At 43.8% G+C, this 21,952-nt stretch overlaps 1 protein-coding gene across 4 annotated transcripts in view; it reads left to right on the forward strand.

Moving 5' to 3' along the window:
* HTT (huntingtin) overlaps positions 1-21,952 on the forward strand; it is a 202,494-nt gene that overhangs the window by 104,980 nt on the left and 75,562 nt on the right. For all 4 annotated transcript variants that reach the window (XM_063808594.1, XM_016951204.3, XM_016951206.4 and 1 more), the window contains exons 25-29: positions 1,503-1,654; positions 2,711-2,913; positions 9,007-9,133; positions 11,787-11,914; positions 15,005-15,115. In XM_063808594.1, coding sequence (XP_063664664.1) covers positions 1,503-1,654; positions 2,711-2,913; positions 9,007-9,133; positions 11,787-11,914; positions 15,005-15,115 — 721 coding nt within the window. The remainder of the gene's footprint in view (positions 1-1,502; positions 1,655-2,710; positions 2,914-9,006; positions 9,134-11,786; positions 11,915-15,004; positions 15,116-21,952) is intronic.

A 21,952-nucleotide genomic window follows, 5' to 3' on the forward strand; every position in this document is an offset into this window, starting at 1 on the left:
CCCTTTTTCTTTCTTTTTAAGTCTTTTATCAATTTGGCTTTTTGGAAAAATATCTGATGGAATACTTGTTTCTGCTATATTAGTTGTGTGAGACTAGTGACAGGAGCTGTGGGAAATGAATGCCAAATGTTCTTAGGCATTTTTGGGAATTTCAGGGTGTGATCTTCAAGTTCATTTAAGGGAATTTTCATATGCTGGCAAAAGGCTTTTCTCATTAGCTTGATTCTTTCCAGAATTATTTGCTGTGAATTAGAAGTTTAGGAACCTTTTTTCACTTAATTGTGACCTAGCATACGAAATGGTGATGATTTAGGAACTACTGTTCTTATATTAACAGCTTTTATTTAAAAATGATTTTCCTCCAGTAGATGGCCCTACTAGCATCTGGGAAATAATTTCAAGTCTTCTGCAGCATTCAGGAATAGGCTTTCATTTTGTGTATCAATTACTGAGAATGATTTTGGTGACTCACATCACATTTGAGAAGTAAACCTGCAGATTTCTTGTGTGTGTCAGCGAATGACCAACTGACATTTGCTTGAAGTGGATTACATTATCTGCTCTAGAATGATTGCTTTCCCACCTTCCTCACATACAGACTGAGCAGCTACGGTTTCTAGTCATAGGTCTGGCACTAGACTTCACTTCTGGGCAACTTTGGCATTGGAGTAAAATGTATTAATTTAAAGAAAGTTAAAAATTCGTTCAAGTAAACATACAGTTCTAATACTTTTTACAATTTAAAATATAGATAGATTTAAATGATAAAATAAAAAAGAAAATATGGGTAGACACCATAATCCTCGTTTCTGCATCTGTTCACAAGGGGTTGATATTTATGAGTTCTATTCTCCATATCCATTCTATGTTCTCTTAATCCTCAGTCAGCACCTCAGGTGGTTGGGGTTCAATGCTTGGTAGTTTGACTTATACTGTCTTTTCTAGGGGATTGAGCCCTGGGTAATCCTGCTTATTTGAGGTTGCAATTTGTCTTTCAATAACTTTTACTACAAGATATGGGGTGTTAAAGGATACCATTGGGGAACCAACATAATAATATCAGGAAAACTAACCACGTCAGACCTTCCCCATTGTGTATCAAGTACACTATTTTTCCATAGTAATAAAGAGCTCACCTCAGCCAATTCTCTTTTATTTTGTGCCTGTTTACTCAATGGCATTAACATGCCCAAATGTCTGGGTAGCTGTCTCATCTCCAGTTCAGCAGAACCATTGTCATCTGCCCTAGTGAAAGCATTCCTTCATTGGACACTTAGGCCCCAATACTTTCATTCAGATCTACTACCTGATTTCATTTCTCAAATGATTTTTATGGAGCTTTGATTTATGGAAAAGATGTTAGTTGATTAAAAATAAAACAATTTCTGAGCTGGTATAAAATGTATTGTGACATGCCTTCCTCTTGGAATTGCAAGAGAAAGGAAGACTGTTGTGTGCTTGAAAATTGTCTATAATTTGACTTTGCAAATGTCTGCTTCCAGAGTGCCTCCACTGAGTGCCTCAGATGAGTCTAGGAAGAGCTGTACTGTTGGGATGGCCACAATGATTCTGACCCTGCTCTCGTCAGCTTGGTTCCCATTGGATCTCTCAGCCCATCAAGATGCTTTGATTTTGGCCGGAAACTTGCTTGCAGGTACTGGTACTGAGTTGAAACAGGGACTCCAGGACTTGGATTTTGATTTCCTTAGGGGGAATGGGGGTGGTGAGCATATGAGGGGAAAATACTATAAGCTCATTGCCAGTGATGGCTTGTCCCTTTAGTCAAATTTCAGATGTTACCTATATGCATAAACACATGCAGTTGGCAGCTGTTCTGTGCTGAGTATTTTAAAGTAGCCTCTTCCCAATATAGCCCCTCAGTTAACTACAAGTAAACTCATTTTGAATTTCATTTTAGTGGGCACCATATGCCAGTACTCCCTCGGGCACTGGGATGATAAGAAAGTATAATGTATGGACTTCATTCTCAAGTTGGTTTTAGATTAGAGGGGGATACATGTAAACAAAAGTGCAGTGGTCACACAGAGTGGCCCTGATCACTCTCCTTGGGCAGATTTATGGGCTGGTAGGAAAGGGCACAACACGGAGAGGGTGTAGCACCTTGGCGATGATAATGGAGGATGTGGCCAGCAAGGAAGACGGAGTCCATTGAAATTGATTTTGGGAGAAGTTGCCAATCTCCATGAAAGAATTGGGGCCTGTGCTATTTGCTTCAGGGGGCTATAGGAGAGTTTCGTGAAAGGGACTAAAAGATGAGTATTTTAGTAAGATCATTCAGCCAACTTGAACATGGGCTGGAGGAGAAGGTAGGGAGACTCAGGAGATTAATGTTGATGCTGAGGCAAGATAATGGCTTTGGGACTGCAGGGAAGACACTGATTGTAAGAGAATGAAGGAGGCAGAATTGCCAGGCCTGGTTCACCGACTGAACTTCGGTTGTGAAGACAAAGAAACCCGGGATGACTTCACATCCTGGGCAGGTGTGTGGTGGTGACAGTCATGGAAATTGGGAATACAGATTTGTGCGGGAAACATCAGTTTCAGTTTGAGTTTGGCTTATCAGTTGAATATCAGGCACAGATGTCTGGCCAACTCTTAACATAGGGTCTTAAATGACTTCAGTTCCCCAAGCCATTTGTCCTTCCCATGCTGTTGGGGTGGAGAGGTAATGTCTATGCCCATATCACAGCCAGTGCTCCCAAATCTCTGAGAAGTTCATGGGCCTCTGAAGAAGAAGCCAACCCAGCAGCCACCAAGCAAGAGGAGGTCTGGCCAGCCCTGGGGGACCGGGCCCTGGTGCCCATGGTGGAGCAGCTCTTCTCTCACCTGCTGAAGGTGATTAACATTTGTGCCCACGTCCTGGATGACGTGGCTCCTGGACCCGCAATAAAGGTAATGTCCCACTTGGGTGCTGGATTCATACAGCCTTAATGACTGTGGGTTTCCAGACTACCTTTGTTTAGTAATCTGTCCCTTCTTTATTCTCTTTTTGCTTTAAATGAACAAAATCGCTCAGATTGTGACACTAAATTTAACATCAAAATGTGACCATGTGGATGGGTGCAGTGGCTTGTGCCTGTTATTCCAGCACTTTGGGAGACTGAGGCAGGTGGATCACTTGAGGCCAAGAGTTCGAGACCAGCCTGGGCAACATCATGAAACCCCCTCTCTACTAAAAATACAAAAAATTAGATGGGTTGGGCCGGGTGTGGTGGCTCAAGCCTGTAATCCCAGCACTTTGGGAGGCTGAGGCGGGCGGATCATGAGGTCAGGAGATCAAGACCATCCTGGCTAACACAGTGAAACCCCGTCTCTACTAAAAATACAAAAAAATTATCTGAGCGTGGTGGCGGGCGCCTGTAGTCCCAGCTGCTCGGGAGGCTGAGGCAGGAGAATGGCGTGAATCCAGGAGGCGGAGCTTGCAGTGAGCCGAGATCGTGCCACTGCACTCCAGCCTGGGTGACAGAGCGAGACTCCGTCTCAAAAAAAAAATTAGATGGGCATGGTGGTGCGTGCCTGTAATCCCAGCTACTTGGGAGGCTGAGGCAAGAGAGTTGCTTGAACCTGGGAGGTGCAGTTTGCAGTAAGCCTTGATTGTGCCGCTGCACTCCAGCCTGGGTGACAGAGTCAGACTCTTTGCAAAAGAAGAAAAAAATGTGACCATGTGTTTTATAGCTCTTTTAGTGTCATCAGTCACTGTTATCCCTAAGAGGGAAATACCTAGCTTTAGTTTTAGGTTTCCAGCATTAGCCAAGAAAGCTCAGAATTGATGTTCCTGGCTAAGTACCTCATTGCTGTCTCCTTAAATCTTGGTTAATGGCTACTGTCCTGGCTAGCATAGTTATGGAGCATTTCCATGGTTGTAGAATGTTCTGCCAATCTCAGGGACAGTTTTGCTTTTCTGTGAAGCAATAAAATCAACTTCAAAACAAATGTTAACTATTTGTACAATGGATTTAAGATAGACCAGTTCACATACTTTTTTTTTTTTTTTTTTTGAGACGGAGTTTCATTCTTGTTGCCTGGGCTGGAGTGCAATGGTGTGATCTCAGCTCACTGCAACTTGTACCTCCTGGGTTCAAACGATTCTTCTGCCTCAGCCTCTCGAGGCAGATTACAGCTGGGATTACAGGCATGCACCACCACGCCCAGCTAATTTTTTTGTAGTTTTAGTAGAGACGGGGTTTCACCATGTTGGTCAGGTTGGTCTGAAACTCCTGACCTGAAGTGATCTATCCGCTTCGGCCTCCCAAAGTGTTGGGATTACGGGCATGAGCCACCACGCCCAGCCTAAGATAGACCAGTTCACTTACTGTTTATATCTGATTACTCTCTCTTTGCCTTGTCTTCTACCTTTAAAAATCTCCCCACTAACTTCCCATTCTCCTTTAGCTGCCATCAGTCTTCTCCCTTCTCTGCAAACATCTCTGGAGAGTCCCAGCCTCAGCCCACAGAGCTTCCCACTGCTCTGAGGTGGACCTTGTTTGCAAGGCTTCTTTGGCTCTCTTGGCCTGGACCCTGTCTACTACTTCAGCCATCCTTCCTTAACCCCTGCTGGTGGTTTCTGTTGCCACACTCCATAGCAGCGTTTCCCGCCCAGATCATGTCTTTACATCTCTGGGCGCTGCTCTGGTCCTGCCTGCCTTTCCCTCTTTGTATCCTGCAGGCTGCTACCCCCATCTTGAGTGTCCTCTTCAGTTGGCTTTCAGAGGGCCTCCTGGGTGTTCCCTTACCCACTTGCCACTCCCCAGTCACTGGGTTCAGTCCTTCCTGCCCACCAGCACATGCTTTCTAGGCTCTGTCCTAGGCCGTCTTCTCTCTTTGTAGTCTCTGGGCCAGTGCTGTTCTAGATAGTGGCAGAATTTTCTATAACCATGGCAGTGCTCCATAGCTATGCCAGCCAAGACAGTAGCCACTAAACACATATAGCTGTTGAGCCCTTGAAATGCAGCTAGTGTGACTGAAGAACTGAACCCCTGATTCGGTTTAATTTTCATTAAATTTAAATTTAAATAACCCTATGTGGGTAGTGGCTCCAGTATTGGGCAGGGCAGCCTGAGAGTCGGGGCTGTTCTCTTGTCTTCAGTGTCTAGATGAGGGACCTCAGAGGACCTGTCTCTGGAGCTGCAGTTCAGTGTAGCCAGCTGCCCCGTGACACTTATATATAGCTGATTTGTGGATATGTCAGACACGGTGTGATGAGCTCAGCTTTCTGTCCTCCTCCCCACATCTGCCCCTGCCCCATTTACCCCACTTTGTGTCTTATGAAGCTAGAAACAGGTCACCACAACTCTTCATTTCCACTCACCAAGTCTTTTGTTTCCCCTACTAAATATTTTGCGAGAAGAAAGTGTGTACATTTGTATTCTCATACATGTACATGCACATATACATGCACATATGCAGGGGTCCCCAACCTCTGTTAAAAACCGGACTGCAGGCCGCGCGTGGTGGCTCACGCCTGTAATTCCAGAACTTTGGGAGGCTGAGGCCAGTGCATCACAAGGTCAGGAGATCGAGACCATTCCGGCTCACACGGTGAAACCCTGTCTCTACTAAAAATACAAAAAAAATTAGCCGGGTGTGGTGGCGGGCGCCTGTAGTCCCAGCTACCTCTGGGAGGCTGATGCAGGAGAACGGCGTGAACCTGGGAGGCAGAGCTTGCAGTGAGCCGAGATTGTGCCATTGCACTCCAGCCTGGGCGACAGAGCGAGACTCTGTCTCAAAAAAACAAAAAACAAAAAACAAAAAACAAAAAAAAAAAACCAGGCTGCGCAGGAAGAGGTGAGCAAGCATTACCACCTGAGCTCTATCTCCTCTCAGGCCAGTGGTGGCATTAGATTCTCATAGGACTGTGTATGAGTTCGTTCTCACAATTCTGTAAAGACATACCTGAGACATATAAAGAAAAGAGGTTTAATTGGCTCACAGTTCTGCAGGCTGTACAGGCTTCTGTTTCTGGGAAGGCCTCAGGAAACTTGCAGTCATGGCAGAAGGTGAAGGGGAAGTAGGCACATCTTCACATGGCCCGCAGGAAAGAGAGAGAAGGAGGGAGAGAGAGAGAGAGAGAGATAGAGAGAGAGAGAAAAAGAAAGATTGAGAGGGAGAGAGGAGGGAGAAAGGAGAGTGCCTGTAGGGGGAGTTGCTACACAAAGGAGCACCAGGGGGATGGTGCTCAACCATTAGAAACTACCCCCATGATCCAATCACCTCCCACCAGGCCCCACCTCCGACACTGGAGATTACAATTCAACATGAGATTTGGGTGGGGACACAGAGCCAAACCATATCAGAGCATGAACCCTATTGTGAACTGCACATTTGAGGGATCTAGGTTGCATGCTCCTTATGAGAATCTAATGCCTGATGATGATTTGAGGTGGAACAGTTTCATCCCGAAACCATCCCCCGCCAACGCTGGTTTGTGGAAAAATTGTCTTCCACAGAACCGGTCCCTGGTGCCAAAAAGTTTGGGGACCTCTGCACATATGCATGCACCTGTACATGGACACATAATACATGTACATATGCATACTTTATATTCTCTGCCACTTCTGGTCCAGACTGATATACTATCTCATTTGGATTACTGCACTAGCCTTTTGTTTTGGAAACAGCATTTTTTAAAAAATTTAATTTAATTTTTTTGAGATAGGGTGTCATTCTGTTGCCCAGCTTGGAGTGCAGTGTCATGATCATAGCTCACTGTGGCCTCGATCTCCCAGGCTCAAGTGATCCTTCTGCCTCAGCCTCCTCAGTAGTTGGGACTACAGGCATACCCACCATGCCCAGCTAATTTTTTGATTTTTTTTTTTTTGAGAAAGAGTCTCCCCTGTTGCCCAGGCTGGAGTGTATTGGTGCTATCTCACCTCACCGCAACTTCTGCCTCCCAGGTTCAAGTGATTCTCCTGCCTCAGCCTCCCGAGTAGTTGGGATTACAGGCGCCTGCCACCACACCCAGCTAACTTTTTGTATTTTTAGTAGAGACGGGGTTTCACCATGTTGGCCAGGCTGGTCTCGAACTTGTGACCTCGTGATTAGCCCGCCTCGGCCTCCCAAAGTGGTGGGATTACAGGCGTGAGCTACCACTCCCAGCCAGGAAACAGCATTCTTGAGATAATTCATATAATTCACCCATTTAAAGTATATAATTCATTCTCTTTAGTATGCCCACAGAGTTGTACAGCCATCACCAGAATCAGTTTTAGAACCCATAAAGGAACTCTGTACTCTTTACCCAAAACCTCCATGCCTCCAGCTGCAGGCAGCCACTAACCTGCCTTCTGTCTCTGTGACTCTACGTCTTCTGGACATTACTGTGGATGGGCTCATACAGTCAGTGAGCTTGTGACTGGTGCCTTCTACCAAGCAGGGTTTTCAGTGTAGCAGCGTCTCTGTTTTTCTTTTTTTTTTAAATTGTGACGGAACTTCTGCCTCCCGGGTTCAAGCGATTCTCCTGCCTCAGCCTCCCGAGTGGCTGGGACTACAGGCCCATGTCACCATGCCTGGCTAATTTTTTTTTTTTTTAGTAGAGATGGGGTTTCAACATGTTAGCCAGGGTGGTCTCGATCTCCTGACTTCATGATCTGCCTGCCTTGGCCTCCCAAAGTGCTGGGATTACAGGCGTGAGCCACCATGCCCGGCTAACCTTTCATTTACTGTCTGCATTTCTTCCCTGATGCCTTCCAGTCCCTGCACCTGATTGTATCCACTCATCCTATTATGGTTTAAGGTGACTGTCTTAGTCAGCATGGGTTGCCATAACAAAATACCATAGCCTGGGTGGCTTCAACAACAGAATTTACTTCTCACACTTCTGGAGGTTGGGAAGTCCAAGATCCAGGACTTTCGCCTTGCCCACGTGGTGACGGGGTGAGGAAGCTCTGTGGGGCCTCTTATATATGGATGCTAATCTCATTCATGAGGGGTCTGCCCTCATGACCCAGTCACCTCCCAAAGGCCCCACCTCCTAATACCATCACCCTGGTAATTAAGTTTCAGTGTATAAATTTGGGGGTCTATAGACATTGAAACCATAACAAGCACTTTTCTAAGATCAGGGAGTGAGTAAGTAGCAGAGCTAGGACCTCAATTCCACATGTCAGTCATCTTGCCTTCACTCTGCTCCATGATGGCTGCCTCCTAGAGCATTGGGAGTCTCGATGTTCTGTATGCTCTCATGTGTTGTGTATTGGAGATAGTTGAGGCTTTATGAATACATCTGGATTTGTTGACTTCTAGCTTTGCTGGTAACCAGCTGTGGCCTTGAATAAGTTACTTCATCTCTGAGCCTGTTTCCTCTTTTAGAAACAGGAGTTTAAAATGCTGCTTTGGGTTGGGCATGGTGGCTCATGCCTGTAATTCCAGCACTTTGGGAGGCTGAGATGGGAGGATCACTGGAGCTTGGAGTTCGAGACCAGCCTGGGCATCATAGTGTGAGATCCTGTCTCCTCAAGAAATTAAAAAATTAGCTGGGTGATGTGGCGTGTGCCTGTGGTCCCATCTACTCTGGAGGCTGAGGTGGGAGGATTGCTTGAGCCCAGGAGGTTGAGGCTACAATGAACTATGATTGCACCCCATCCTGGGTGACGAGTGAGACCCTGTCTCAAAAAAGAAAAAAAAAATGCTGCTTTGTACCCCTTTCATGTCATGGCGTCATGGCCAACATAGAATGCCCTGGTTGTTTGCTGTTGGAGGGCATGGGCCTGGGGGCTCCCTGAGAGCTCCTTCCATCTTCAACTCATTCTCTGTGCACCTGTTAGGAAGTTGTGGGCCAGTCCCTACCATGTATCATTGTGTGGGTAAAAGTAAATAAAATGTGTACAGTGTCTGAACTGTACATATCAGGGTCCAAGAACAAAATGAGTGACATGGGTTAGCTCTTTTTAATAAATGGTAAAACCAAATATTCTAATTTTCAGTTTTGTTATACTTCCATCACATGTTTTTGTTTTTTTGTTTTTTGTTTTTGTTTTTCTATTTTAGGCAGCCTTGCCTTCTCTAACAAACCCCCCTTCTCTAAGTCCCATCCGACGAAAGGGGAAGGAGAAAGAACCAGGAGAACAAGCATCTGTACCGTTGAGTCCCAAGAAAGGCAGTGAGGCCAGTGCAGGTAGGAAACAGCGTGGGGAAGGGAGGGACATGAGTGCAGCATCTGTCATGTAGAAACATAGGATTTAAGTAACTTGGTGCTTTAGAGAAATAAATATAATACACATCAGTAAAGTGAGAGAAAGTTTCTCCAGGTGCGGTTCAAGATATTAGAAACTAATGACTGATGTACACAGACCACCTTTTGGTCTGAAGCATCTCTAAGTGCCACCGGCTGGCATGCAGCCCCTATAGCCTCCAGGCTTCCAGCCCTAGCATGGAGCATCACTCTCCTGTGCTTCCCTGGTTGCAGGTGATGGCTGGAGAGGCCTCCTGATTTTCAGTAAGGGAAGTGGTGTAGATGCTTAGGAATAGATGTAGTGATTGAAAAAACTGATTCTGATATGTCAAAAATTCTGATTGGAAATGGAATGTTTACATTTGGAAGAGCTAAAGGCGAGAGAAAGTGGGGATAAAGTCATCTGAGTTGGAGGAGCTTAAACCATTCACAAGTTTGGAGGACCTTTTTTTACCCATGAAAAGGTCAGAACAGAAGGGGCTAGGATTTAGGTGTGACTGCAGTTTATTGAATTCCCATCCATACTGCTCTCGGTGGGCAGTGGCAGGGGCAGGAGAGGAGCCTGGCAAAGCATGAAGTGACTGCTGCTGCCTCTGCTATCTGGGACGCCTGGCCACCTGTCTGTACAGTCTCCCTCCAGACCCATTCTCACGCTGTCTCTTGGCACCCAGGGGCCAGTGATGGTTCTCCCATTTGTTTTGTGTATATAGCATTTATATCAAGGCTATTTATTTATTTATTTATTTTATTTATTTATTTTTTTGAGACAGAGTCTCACTCTGTCACCCAGGCTGGAGTGCAGTGGCGCGATCTCGGCTCAGTGCAAGCTCTGCCTCCTGGGTTCAAGCAATTCTCCTGCCTCAGCCTCCTGAGCAGCTGGGACTACAGGCGTGCACCACCACACCTGGCTAATTTTTTGTATTTTTTATTAGTGGAGACGGGGTTTCACCTTGTTGGCCAGGACGGTCTTAATCTCCTGACCTCGTGATCCGTCCACCTCAGCCTCTCAAAGTGCTGGGATTACAGGCATGAGTCACTGCACCCGGCCTATTTATTTATTTTTAATTGACAAAATTGTATGTATCTATAATATACAACATGATGTTTGAAATGTGTGTACATTGGCCAGGCGTGGTGGCTCACACCTGTAATCCCAGCACTTTGGGAGGCCGAGGTGGGCGGATCACGAGGTCGGGAGTTCAAGACCAAACTGGCCAGCATGGTGAAATCCTGTCTCTACTAAAAATACCACCAAAAAAAAAAAAAAAAAAAAAAAAGCTGGGCATGGTGGCGCGCGCCAGTAGTCCCAGCTACTTGGGAGGCTGAGGCAGGAGAATTGCTTGAATCTGGCAGGTGGAGGTTGCAGTGAGCTGAGTTCATGCCACTGCACTCCAGCCTGGGCGACAGAGCGAGACTCCGTCTCAAAAAAAAAAAAAAAAAGAAATACATATGCATTGTGGAATGGCTAATTAACCTGTGCATCACCTCACGTATCATTGTTTTGTGGTGAGAACACTTAAAATCTACTCTTTCAGTGATTTTCTTGCTTATGGTACATTGCTATTAACTGCAGTCACCATGCTATACAGTAGATCTCTTGAACTCATTCCTCCTGTCTATAAATGAAATTTTGTATCCTTGAGCAACACATTCAAGGTTTTTTTTGAGATGGAGTCTTCTTCACCCAGGCTGGAGTACCATGGCACGATCTCATCTCACTGCAACCTCCGCCTCCCAGGTTCAAGCAATTCTCCTGCCTCAGCCTCCTGAGTAGCTGGGATTACAGGCACATGCTACCACACCTGGCTAATTTTTGTATTTTTAGTAGAAGTGGAGTTTCACCATGTTGGCCAGGCTGGTCTCGAACTCCTGACCTCAAGTGATCCGCCTGCCTTGGCCTGCCAAAGTGCTGGGATTACAGGTGTGAGCCACTGCACCCGGCCTCAAGCGTTTTAAAAGATGCTCTTTTCTAAGGATTGACTGTAGTACAGGAGGAAGATTGACCTGTTGAAAAGCCTCAGCCTTTACAAGTGTAAAATTATCAGTATATTACTATCATCTTTCTGATGAATTAAATAAACTAAGGACTCCAAGTCAAAAGTCTTCAAACTGAAGTAGAATAGTTGTGTATAGTGCTTGGCACTTTAATATTTAGTATCGGTTTAATGATAATGTTTGTGCCTTTGCCGTCTTTAAAACATTTTTACATCATCCCTGTTTGATTACTTGGTGTGCTCATGAAGTTGTTGGCCACTAAGGGATCTTAGGCTCAGAGAGGTTCTGGAATTGGCCAGTGGTCCTTGAATCAGCTGCTCCTATGATTCTCTAACTGATTTCTCACAAAGCAAACAAGCAACCACAACAAAACAACTGTGCACACTGCTCTTCTTATTTTGTTATTTAAAAAGTACTTAGGCTCTACTTATGTTTGTTAGTCAGTTTCTCATTACTTCTAGTTAATCAAAAGGTCAGAGGAAATATTTGAATATTTTCATACTAGAATACTTTAAAAAAATCATGATTTCCAGTAATCTCTTTAAAACTTGGCAAGTTATTTTGATCTAAAAGTTTATCTTTTGTGTGCATATTTTTAAAGCTTCTAGACAATCTGATACCTCAGGTCCTGTTACAACAAGTAAATCCTCATCACTGGGGAGTTTCTATCATCTTCCTTCATACCTCAAACTGCATGATGTCCTGAAAGCTACACACGCTAACTACAAGGTATGGGCCTCTGCATCTTTTAAAAATATATATGCACACATACTTATGTCTAATGGATAGTTGATGTTTTTCTTATGATTTGTAGGATGTATAAGCCCTTTGAGATATGAGTTACATTTAGTTTTTTCAAGTTTGTTTGTCTTTCAGCTTTGTTTATGATAGCTTCTATCATACAGATGTTTTGGATTTTCATATTGTTTGTACTCACAGCTAAGATTGATTACAGTGACAGAGCTAGGATGTGCAGCCAGGTTATAGGGGGAAGTGGCCCTGGTGGAGTCTGGAGGGATCCGTGTACAGGCTTCCTTCCCTCCCGTGAGGCTCACACAAAAATACAGCAACGTGCTGGTCCTGCAGGTACCCTCTGCCTAACATGAGCCACAATTCCAGACTCACAGAAGAAAAGCAGGTGTTCGGCATAAACCGTGTGTTTCAAATAGTCTGGGCATGGTGAGCCACTTGTTATCAGCTAGGGAAAGTTTATGTCAGCGTAAGGAACTGTTCACCAGATACCCCCAAGAGCCAGCCTTTCTGTCTAGGGATGTTTTAGTTTTTTAGTTCATTTTTTTTTTAACTTTAAAATTTTCTGTTCATCTGCAATTTGTTAGATATGAAGTATGCGTCTAATTTAATTTTTGTTTTTGGTTGTCCCCAATAATGTTTACAGAAGAATTTTTCTGCACTAACTGGCTTGAGTTACTTACATTCTCATAGTTCTCTAGTTTCAGTAGTTTCATTTATTATTTTGTTATATCAATCTATCTGTCTGCTCATCTATTAGAAGCATCCTTTTTTTTTTTTCTTTTTTAGACAGAGTCTTGCTCTGTCCCCAGGTTGGAGTGCAGTGGTGCAACCATGCCTCCCTGCAGTCTCAACCTCCAGGGCTCAAGTGATCCTCCCACTTCAGCTCCTGAGTACCTGGGACTACGGGCATGTGCCACCACACCCAGCTAATTTTTACATTTTTTGTAGAGACAGGGTCTCCCTAAGTTGCCTGAGCTGGTCTCAAGCTCCTGGCTTAAGTAATCCTCCCTCCTTGGCCTCCCAAAGTGCTGGGATTACAGGTGTGAGCAACTGCACCCGGCCAGAAGTATACTTCTTAATTATTGTAGCTTCATGGTATTTATGAGGGGATCAGTTCCCCTGTTGTTCTTTAGAATTTTCTGGATATTCTTCTTTATTGATTTTGGGATGTGAACAATAGAATCAACTTCTACTTGTAGATTAATTTAGGGAGAACTTATACCTCAGATGTTAAGTCATCCTGTCCAGAATGTGGGATGCTTTCCTATTTGTTCAGAACTTTTTAAATTACCTCAGAAGCACATGAAATTTAATGGATTTAAAAAAAAACTTAAAGATTATTTCACATAGCTCTTGCACATTTCTTGATAAATGAATCCTCAGGTATTCCTCTGTTTTTGTTACTAATAGTTACTTCTTATGGGTTTTTTTTTTCCCTGAAAATCATTTATCAAATGTATGTGGCTTCTTTTCTGAAGGATGTTTGATAATTTTGGAAGATATAAAAGTCTTCATATTTTACAAGGTTTGGGGTCTCTTTAAGCTGCATGGTTCTCATGTCAGCTCCCAAAGTAGAAGACGGCATGTTGAAAAATGCCGTAGAGAAGATACTTCTTTTCCACCTGTTTTCAACTCATATCATCTTGAATTTCAGGGCACCTTTCTATGCTCCTAGTGCTTGCTGTCTGTTTATTATTTTCCTTCCTGAATACCCTGAACTCCAGCATGTTCTGCTGTAATTCTGGCCTCCCTGGCATCTTGGACTCCTGTTTCCTTTGCTCTGTCATCCCCGCGGTCAGCTCCTGCTGCGCAGCTTCTCAGCTGAAGTGTGCTTGGAGTGCCTGGCATGTCTTGCTGGATCTTTGAGTATTGCCTCTGGTTTCCTTGGTTCCTTCTGCTGAGTTGCTCAGCGTCTCCACTCCCCATTTCTTGTGTGGCCCTTCCTGCTCTCCTCTGATTCCTTTTGTCTTCCCTGGTTTCTTGCTTTGGTTTCGAGTCTCCACAGAACTTTTGCAGCTCTTCTGAAGACCTGGAAGCTTTTTCATCTTAATTCTCATCTCATGACCTCTTTTCTCTTCTTTGAGAGCTAGAACTTCCCACGGTGAACTTCTCTTTCCAGAATTCCATGCCTTCTTTTCCCTCCCACTTACCTGTTGTCCAGGAGAGGTCAGATTGCTGTGCACATTGGAGGAGAGCCCTTTCTTCCCTGGGCTCTTCATCTCACATGACATCACCACATCACCTCGTTCCTTGGACCCTCAGTGGTGTCACTGCTGGATTTTTCTTTCCTTTGGCTGGCCTTAGGGCACACCCAGGTTGACTAGCGTAGTCATGGTATTTAGATCCACTCACATTTTCAGTTTCCGTGTCTGTCTCTTGCCTGCTTCTGACTTTGCCCAGAGAAAGCTTCTCTTTCACAAGGGTTCTTAGATTTATGTTCACTGAGCACCTTCTTTTCTGAGGCAGTGTTTTACCAATATTTATTTTCCTAGTCAGTCTCGCCTTACCTTTCTTGTTATGCATGATGTCTTTGGTCCTGACCCATTCTCTGAGTCTGTAAAATAGAATTGCTGTATAATTTAATTACATGAAATGCTTTAGAATCTTAACACATCTTACACCTGTTTTAATATTTTATTGTATCCAAATTGAACCAACCCTATGTGAATTTGACAGTGATTTCTCCCAGGGATCCTAGTGTATAAGGAATAGGACTTAGTATTTTCTATTTTTTGATATACCACATACCAGATACTGATTATGATGGACATTTAACCCTTTTTTTCTCATTATGAAAGAAAGTTAGGAATTATTTCTTCCAGTAGCGCCAGTGTAACCTGAAAGCCTTTGAAAGAGTAGTTTTTGTATAGCTATCTGAAAGGAATTTCTTTCCAAAATATTTTCCCAGTGCTGACAACAAACACGCAGACACACCCTGCAAGGTGAGTGTACGGCGCCGCACAGTGGAGGCATCTGCTGCAGCCGTCGATGTTTGTGTCTTTGGTTGTACATTATGAGATCCTGACAGGGCCAGTAACGGTGTGTTCTCTCCTTCACCTTCCCAAGGTCACCTTGGATCTTCAGAACAGCACGGAAAAGTTTGGAGGGTTTCTCCGCTCAGCCTTGGATGTTCTTTCTCAGATACTAGAGCTGGCCACACTGCAGGACATTGGGAAGGTTTGTGTCTTGTTTTTTCTCCTTGGGTTGTGGCTGGCACACTTGATGTGCGTCTTCTGGGCTGAGTTCATCTAGGATGGAGCCTGGTTCTCCAGGGTGCCTCCGGGAGACTCTTCCCTGCCCCACGTGCTTGCGTCACAGGACCCGAGTCTGACTCTGCCTTAGCCATGAAGTTTAGGGGGAAGGTTCTATTTGTATTCTATTTTTGTCTGTTATCATGTATTAGCTTAGACCCAGTTTAGTTTAGAAAATTAGTGGGTTTCAAAATGTGTTTGTAGAGTCCTTTATTTCTTAACTTGACCTTTTCAAGTGGAAAGGGGCAAAACAGACGGGTAAGGGGACAGGGCGGGAGGTGTGACTTGCTCTTTTGTGCCTGAGGAAGTAACAGAGCTGGGGTTGACAGTCATATTCTCTGACAGAGATAGTCTCTGACTTATCTCACAGAAAGTCAGTGGCAGAGCCTGAGTTAAAAGTCTCATAGATTTTCTTTTTCTTTTTTTTGGTGGCTAATTTCAGTTTTATTTATATTTATTTATTTATTTATTATACTTTAAGTTCTGGGTTACATTTGCAGAATGTGCAGTTTTGTTACATAGGTATACACGTGCCATGATGGTTTGCTGCACCCATCAACCCATCACCTACATTAGGTATTTCTCCTAATGTTATCCCTCCCACAGTCCCCTCACTCCCCATGGGCCCCGGTGTGTGATGTTCTCCTCCCTGTGCCCATGTGTTCTCATTGTTCAGTTTCCACTTATGAGTGAGAACATGTGGTGTTTGGTTTTCTGATCTTGTGATAGTTTGCTGAGAATGATGGTTTCCAGCTTCATCCATGTGCCTGCAAAGGACATGAACTCATCCTTTTTTATGGCTGTATAGTATTCCATGGTGTATATGTGCCACATGTTCTTAATCCAGTCTATCATTGATGGACATTCGGGTTGGTTCCAAGTCTTCGCTATTGTGACTAGTGCCACAATAAACATACATGTGCATGTGTCTTTATCGTAGAATGATTTATAATCCTTTGGGTATATGCCCAGTAATGGGATTGCTGGGTCAAATGGTATTTCTAGTTCTAGACCTTTGAGGAATCGCCACACTGTCTTCCACAATGGTTGAACTAATTTACACTCCCACCAACAGTGTAAAAGTGTTCCTGTTTTTCCACAACCTCTCCAGCATCTGTTGTTTCGTGACTTTTTAACGATCGCCATTCTAACTGGCGTGAGATGGTATCTCATTGTGATTTTGATCTGCATTTCTCTAATGACCGGTGGTGATGAGCATTTTTTTGTATGTCTGTTGGCTGCATAAATGTCTTCTTTTGCGAAGTGTCTGTTCATATCCTTTGTCCATTTTTTGATGGGGTTGTTTGCTTTTTTTTCGTAAATTTGTTTAAGTTCTTTGTAGATTCTGGATGTTAGTCCTTTGGCAGATGGATAGATTGCAAAAATTTTATCCCATTCTGTAGGTTGCCTATTCACTCTGATGATAGTTTCTTTTTCTGTGCAGAAGCTCTTTAGTTTAATTAGATCCCGTTTGTCAATTTTGGCTTTTGTTGCCATTGCTTTTGGTGTTTTAGACATGAAGTCTTTGCCTATGCCTATGTCCTGAATGTTATGGCCCAGGTTTTCTTCTAGGATATTTATGGTCCTAGGTCTTATGTTTAAGTCTTTGATCCATCTTGAGTTGATTTTTGTATAAGGTGTAAGGAAGGGGTCCAGTTTCAGTTTTCTGCATGTGGCTAGCCAATTTTCCCAACACCATTTATTAAATAGGGAATCTTTTCCCCATTGCTTATGTGTGTCAGGTTTGGTTACTGTAGCCTTGTAGTATAGTTTGAAGTCAGGTAGTGTGATGCCTCCAGCTTTGTTCTTCTAGCCCAGGATTGTCTTGGCTATGCAGGCTCTTTTTTGGTTCCATATGAAGTTTAAAATAGTTTTTTCCAATTCTGTGAAGAAAATCAGTGATAGCTTGATGGGGGGATAGCATTGAATCTATAAATTACTTTGGGCAGCAAGGCCATTTTCACGATATTGATTCGTCCTATCCATGAACATGGAATGTTCTTCTATTTGTTTGTGTCCTCTCTTATTTCCTGGAGCAGTGGTTTGTAGTTCTCCTTGAAGAGGTCCTTCACATCCCTTGTAAGTTGTATTCCTAGGTGTTTCATTCCCTTAGTAGCATTTGTGAATGGGAGTTCACTCATGATTTGGCTCTCTGTTTGTTATTGGTGTATAGGAATGCTTGTAATTTTTGCACATTGATTTTGTATCCTGAGACTTTGCTGAAGTTGCTAATCAGCTTAAGGAGATTTTGAGCTGAACCAATAGGGTTTTCTAAATATACAGTCATGTCATCTGCAAACAGAGACAATTTGACTTCCTCTCTTCCTATTTGAATACCCTTTATTGCTTTCTCTTGCCTGATTGTGCTGACCAGAACTTCCAATACTATGTTGAATAGGAGTGGTGAGAGAGGGCATCCTTGTCTTGTGCCGGTTTTCGAAGGGAATGCTTCCAGTTTTTGCCCATTCAGTATGATATTAGCTGTGGGTTTGTCATAAATAGCTCTTACTATGTTGAGATACGTTCCATCGATACCTAGTTTATTGAGAGTTTTTAGCATGAAAGGCTGTTGAATTTTGTCAAAGGCCTTTTCTGCATCTGTTGAGATAATCATATGGTTTTTGTTGTTGGTTCTGTTTATGTGATGGATTATGTTTATTGATTTGCGTATGTTGAACCAGCCTTGTGTTCCAGGGATGAAGCTGACTTGATTGTGGTGGATAAGCTTTTTGATGTGCTGCCGGATTCAGTTTGCCAGTATTTTATTGAGGATTTTCACATCGATGTTCATCAGGGATATTGGCCTAAAATTCTCTTTTTTTGTTGTGTCTCTGCCAGGCTTTGGTATCAGGATGATGCTGGCCTCATAAAATGAGTTAGGGAGGATTCTCTCTTTTTCTATTGATTGGAATAGTTTCAGAAGGAATGGTACCAGCTCCTCTTTGTACCTCTGGTAGAATTCGTCTGTGAATCCATCCTGGACTTTTTTTGGTTAGTAGGCTATTAACTATTGCCTCAAGTTTAGAACCTGTTATCGGTCTATTCAGAGATTCAGCTTTTTTCTGGTTTAGTCTTGGGAGGGTGTATGTGTCCAGGAATTTATCCATTTCTTCTAGATTTTCTAGTTTATTTGGGTAGAGATGTTTATAGTATTCTCTGATGGTAGTTTGTATTTCTGTGGGATCGGTGGTGATATCCCCTTTATCATTTTTTATTGAGTCTATTTGATTCTTCTCTCTTTTCTTCTTTATTAGTCTTGCTAGTGGTCTACCTATTTTATTGATCTTTTCAAAAAACCAGCACCTGGATTTATTGATTTTTTTTGGAGGGTTTTTTTTGTGTCTCTGTCTCCTTCAGTTCTGCTCTGATCTTAATTATTTTTTGTCTTCTGCTAGCTTTTGAATTTGTTTGCTCTTGCTTCTCTAGTTCTTTTAATTGTGATGTTAGGGTGTCAATTTTAGATCTTTCCTGCTTTCTCTTGTGAGCATTTAGTGCTATAAATTTCCCTCTACACACTGCTTTAAATGTGTCCCAGAGATTCTGGTACGTTGTTTCTTTGTTCTCATTGGTTTCAAAGAAAATTTTTATTTCTGCCTTCATTTCGTTATTTACCCAGTAGTCATTCAGGAGCAGGTTGTTCAGTTTCCATGTAGTTGTGTGGTTTTGAGTGAGATTGTCAATCCTGAGTTCTAATTTGATTGCACTGTGGTCCGACAGACAGTTTGTTGTGATTTCTGTTCTTTTACATTTGCTGAGGAGTGTTTTACTTCCAACTATGTGGTCAGTTTTAGAATAAGTGCGATGTGGTGCTGAGAAGAATGTATGTTCCGTTGATTTGCGGTGCAGAGTTCTGTAGATGTCTATTAGGTCCGCTTGGCCCAGAGCTGAGTTCAAGTCCTGGATATCCTTGTTAATTTTCTGGCTCATTGATCTGCCTAATATTGACAGTGGGGTGTTAAAGTCTCCCACTATTACTGGGTGGGAGTCTCTTTGTAGGTCTCTAAGAACTTGCTTCATGAATCTGGGTGCTCCTGTATTGAGTGCATGTATATTTAGGATAGTTAGCTCTTCTTGTTGAATTGATCCCTTTACCATTATGTAATGGCCTTCTTTGTCTCCTTTGATCTTTGTTGATTTAAAGTCTGTTTTATCAGAGACTAGGATTGCAATCCCTGCTTTTTTTTTGCTTTCCATTTGCTTGGTAGATCTTCCTCCATCCCTTTATTTTGAGCCTATGAGTGTCTTTGCATGTGAGATGGGTCTCCTGAATACAGCACAGCGATGGGTCTTGACTCTTTATCCAATTTGCCAGTCTGTGTCTTTTAATTGGGGCATTTAGCCCATTTACATTTAAGGTTAATATTGCTATGTGTGAATTTGATCCTGTCATTATGATGCTAGCTGGTTATTTTGCCCATTAACTGATGCATTTCTTCATAGCGTCAGTAGTCTTTACAATTTGGCATGTTTTTGCAGTGACTGGTACTGGTTGTTCCTTTCCATGTTTAGTGCTTCCTTCAGGAGCTCTTGTAAAGCAGGCCTGGTGGTGACAAAATCTCTTTGCATTTGCTTGTCTGTAAAGGATTTTATTTCTTGTTCACTTATGAAGCTTAGTTTGGCTGGATATGAAATTCTGGGTTGAAAATACTTTTTTAAAAGAATGTTGAATATTGGCTCCCACTCTTTTCTGGCTTGTAGGATTTCTGCAGAGAGATCCGCTGTTAGTCTGATGGGCTTCCCTTTGTGGGTAACCCGACCTTTCTCTCTGGCTGCCCTTTTCCTTCATTTCAATCTTGGTGGATCTGATGATTATGTGTCTTGGGGTTGCTCTTCTTGAGGAGTATCTTTGTGGTGTTCTCTGTATTTCCTGAATTTGAATGTTGGTCTGCCTTGCTAGGTTGGGGAAGTTCTCCTGGATAATATCCTGAAGAGTGTTTTCTAACTTGGTTCTATTCTCCCCATCACTTTCAGGTACACCAATCAAACGTAGATTTGGTCTTTTCACATAGTCCCATATTTCTTGGAGGCTTGGTTCATTTCTTTTCACTCTTTTTTCTCTAATCTTGTCTTCTCGCTTTATTTCATTAATTTGATCTTCAATCACTCCTTTCTTCTGCTTGATTGAATCGGCTGTTGAAGCTTGTGTATACTTCACAAAATTCTCATTCTGTGGTTTTTAGCTCCATCAGGTCATTTAAGCTCTTCTCTACACTGGTTATTCTAGCCATTAGTCTAACATTTTTTCAAGGTTTTTAGCTTCCTTGTGATGGGTTAGAACATGTTCCTTTAGCTCGGAGAAGTTTGTTATTACCGACCTTCTGAAGCTTACTTCTGTCAATTCATCAAACTCATTCTCCATCCAGTTTTGTTCCCTTGTTGGTGAGGAGTTGTGATCCTTTGGGGGAGAAGAGGTGTTCTGGTTTTTGGAATTTTCAGCCTTTCTGCTCTGGTTTCTCCCCATCATTGTGGTTTTATCTACCTTTGGTCTTTGATGTTGGTGACCTACGGATGGGGTTTTGGTGTGGGTGTCCTTTTTGTTGATGTTGATGCTATTCCTTTCTGTTTGTTAGTTTTCCTTCTAACAGACAGGCCCCTCAGCTGCAGGTCTGTTGGAGTTTGCTGGAGGTCCACTCCAGGCCCTGTTTGCCTGGGCATCACCAGCGGAGGCTGCAGAACAGCAAATATTGCTGCCTGATCCTTCCTCTGGAAACATCGTCCCAGAGCATGAAGGTGTCTGCCTGTATGAGGTGTTCGTTGGCCCCTACTGGGAGGTGTCTCCCAGTCAGGCTACATGGGGGTCAGGGACCCACTTGAGGCAGTCTGTTCGTTATCGGAGCTTGAATGCTGTACCGGGAGAACCACTGCTCTCTTCAGAGCTGTCAGGCACGTATGTTTAAGCCTGGAGAAGCTGTCTGCTGCCTTTTGTTCAGATGTGCCCTTCCCCCAGAGGTGGAATCTAGAGAGGCAGTAGGCCTTGCTGAGCTGCAGTGGGCTCTGCCCAGTTCGAGCTTCCCTGCTGCTTTGTTTACACTGTGAGCATAGAACCACCTACTCTAGCCTCAGCAGTGGTGGACACCCCTCCCCCGGCCAAGCTCCTGCATCCCAGGTCGATTTCAGAGTGCTGCGCTAGCAGTGAGCAAGGCCCCATGGGCGTGGGACCCGCTGAGCCAGGCACTGGAGAGGATCTCCTGGTCTGCTGGTTGTGAAGACTGTGGGAAAAGTGCAGTATTTGGGCAGGAGTGTACTGCTCCTTCAGGTACAGTCACTCATGGCTTCCTTTGGCTTGGAAAGGGAAGTCCCCCGACCCCTTGTGCTTCCCAGGTGAGGCAACGCCCCACCCTGCTTCGGCTTGCCCTCCGTGGGCTGCACCCACTGTCCAGCAAGTCCCAGTGAGATGAACTAGGTACCTCAGTTGGAAATGCAGAAATCACCTGTCTTCTGTGTCGATCTCACTGGGAGCTGTAGACTGGAGCTATTCCTATTCGGCCATTTTGGAAGCATCCCTTGTTTTTTGAGGTGGAGTCTTGCTCTGTCGCCCAGGCTGAAGTGCATCGGCACAATCTCAACCCACTGCAACCTTTGCCTCCTGGGTTCAAGCGATTCTCCTACCTCAGCCTCCGGAGTACCTGGGATTACAGGCACCTGCCACCATGCCTGGCTAATTTTTTGTATTTTTAGTGGAGATGGGGTTTCACCACATTGGCCAGGCTAGTCTCGAACTCCTGACCTTGTGATCCACCCACCTCAGCCTCCTAGAGTGTTG

The sequence above is a fragment of the Pan troglodytes genome, chromosome 3, assembly GCF_028858775.2.
Source record: "Pan troglodytes isolate AG18354 chromosome 3, NHGRI_mPanTro3-v2.0_pri, whole genome shotgun sequence".
Lineage (NCBI taxonomy): Eukaryota > Metazoa > Chordata > Mammalia > Primates > Hominidae > Pan > Pan troglodytes.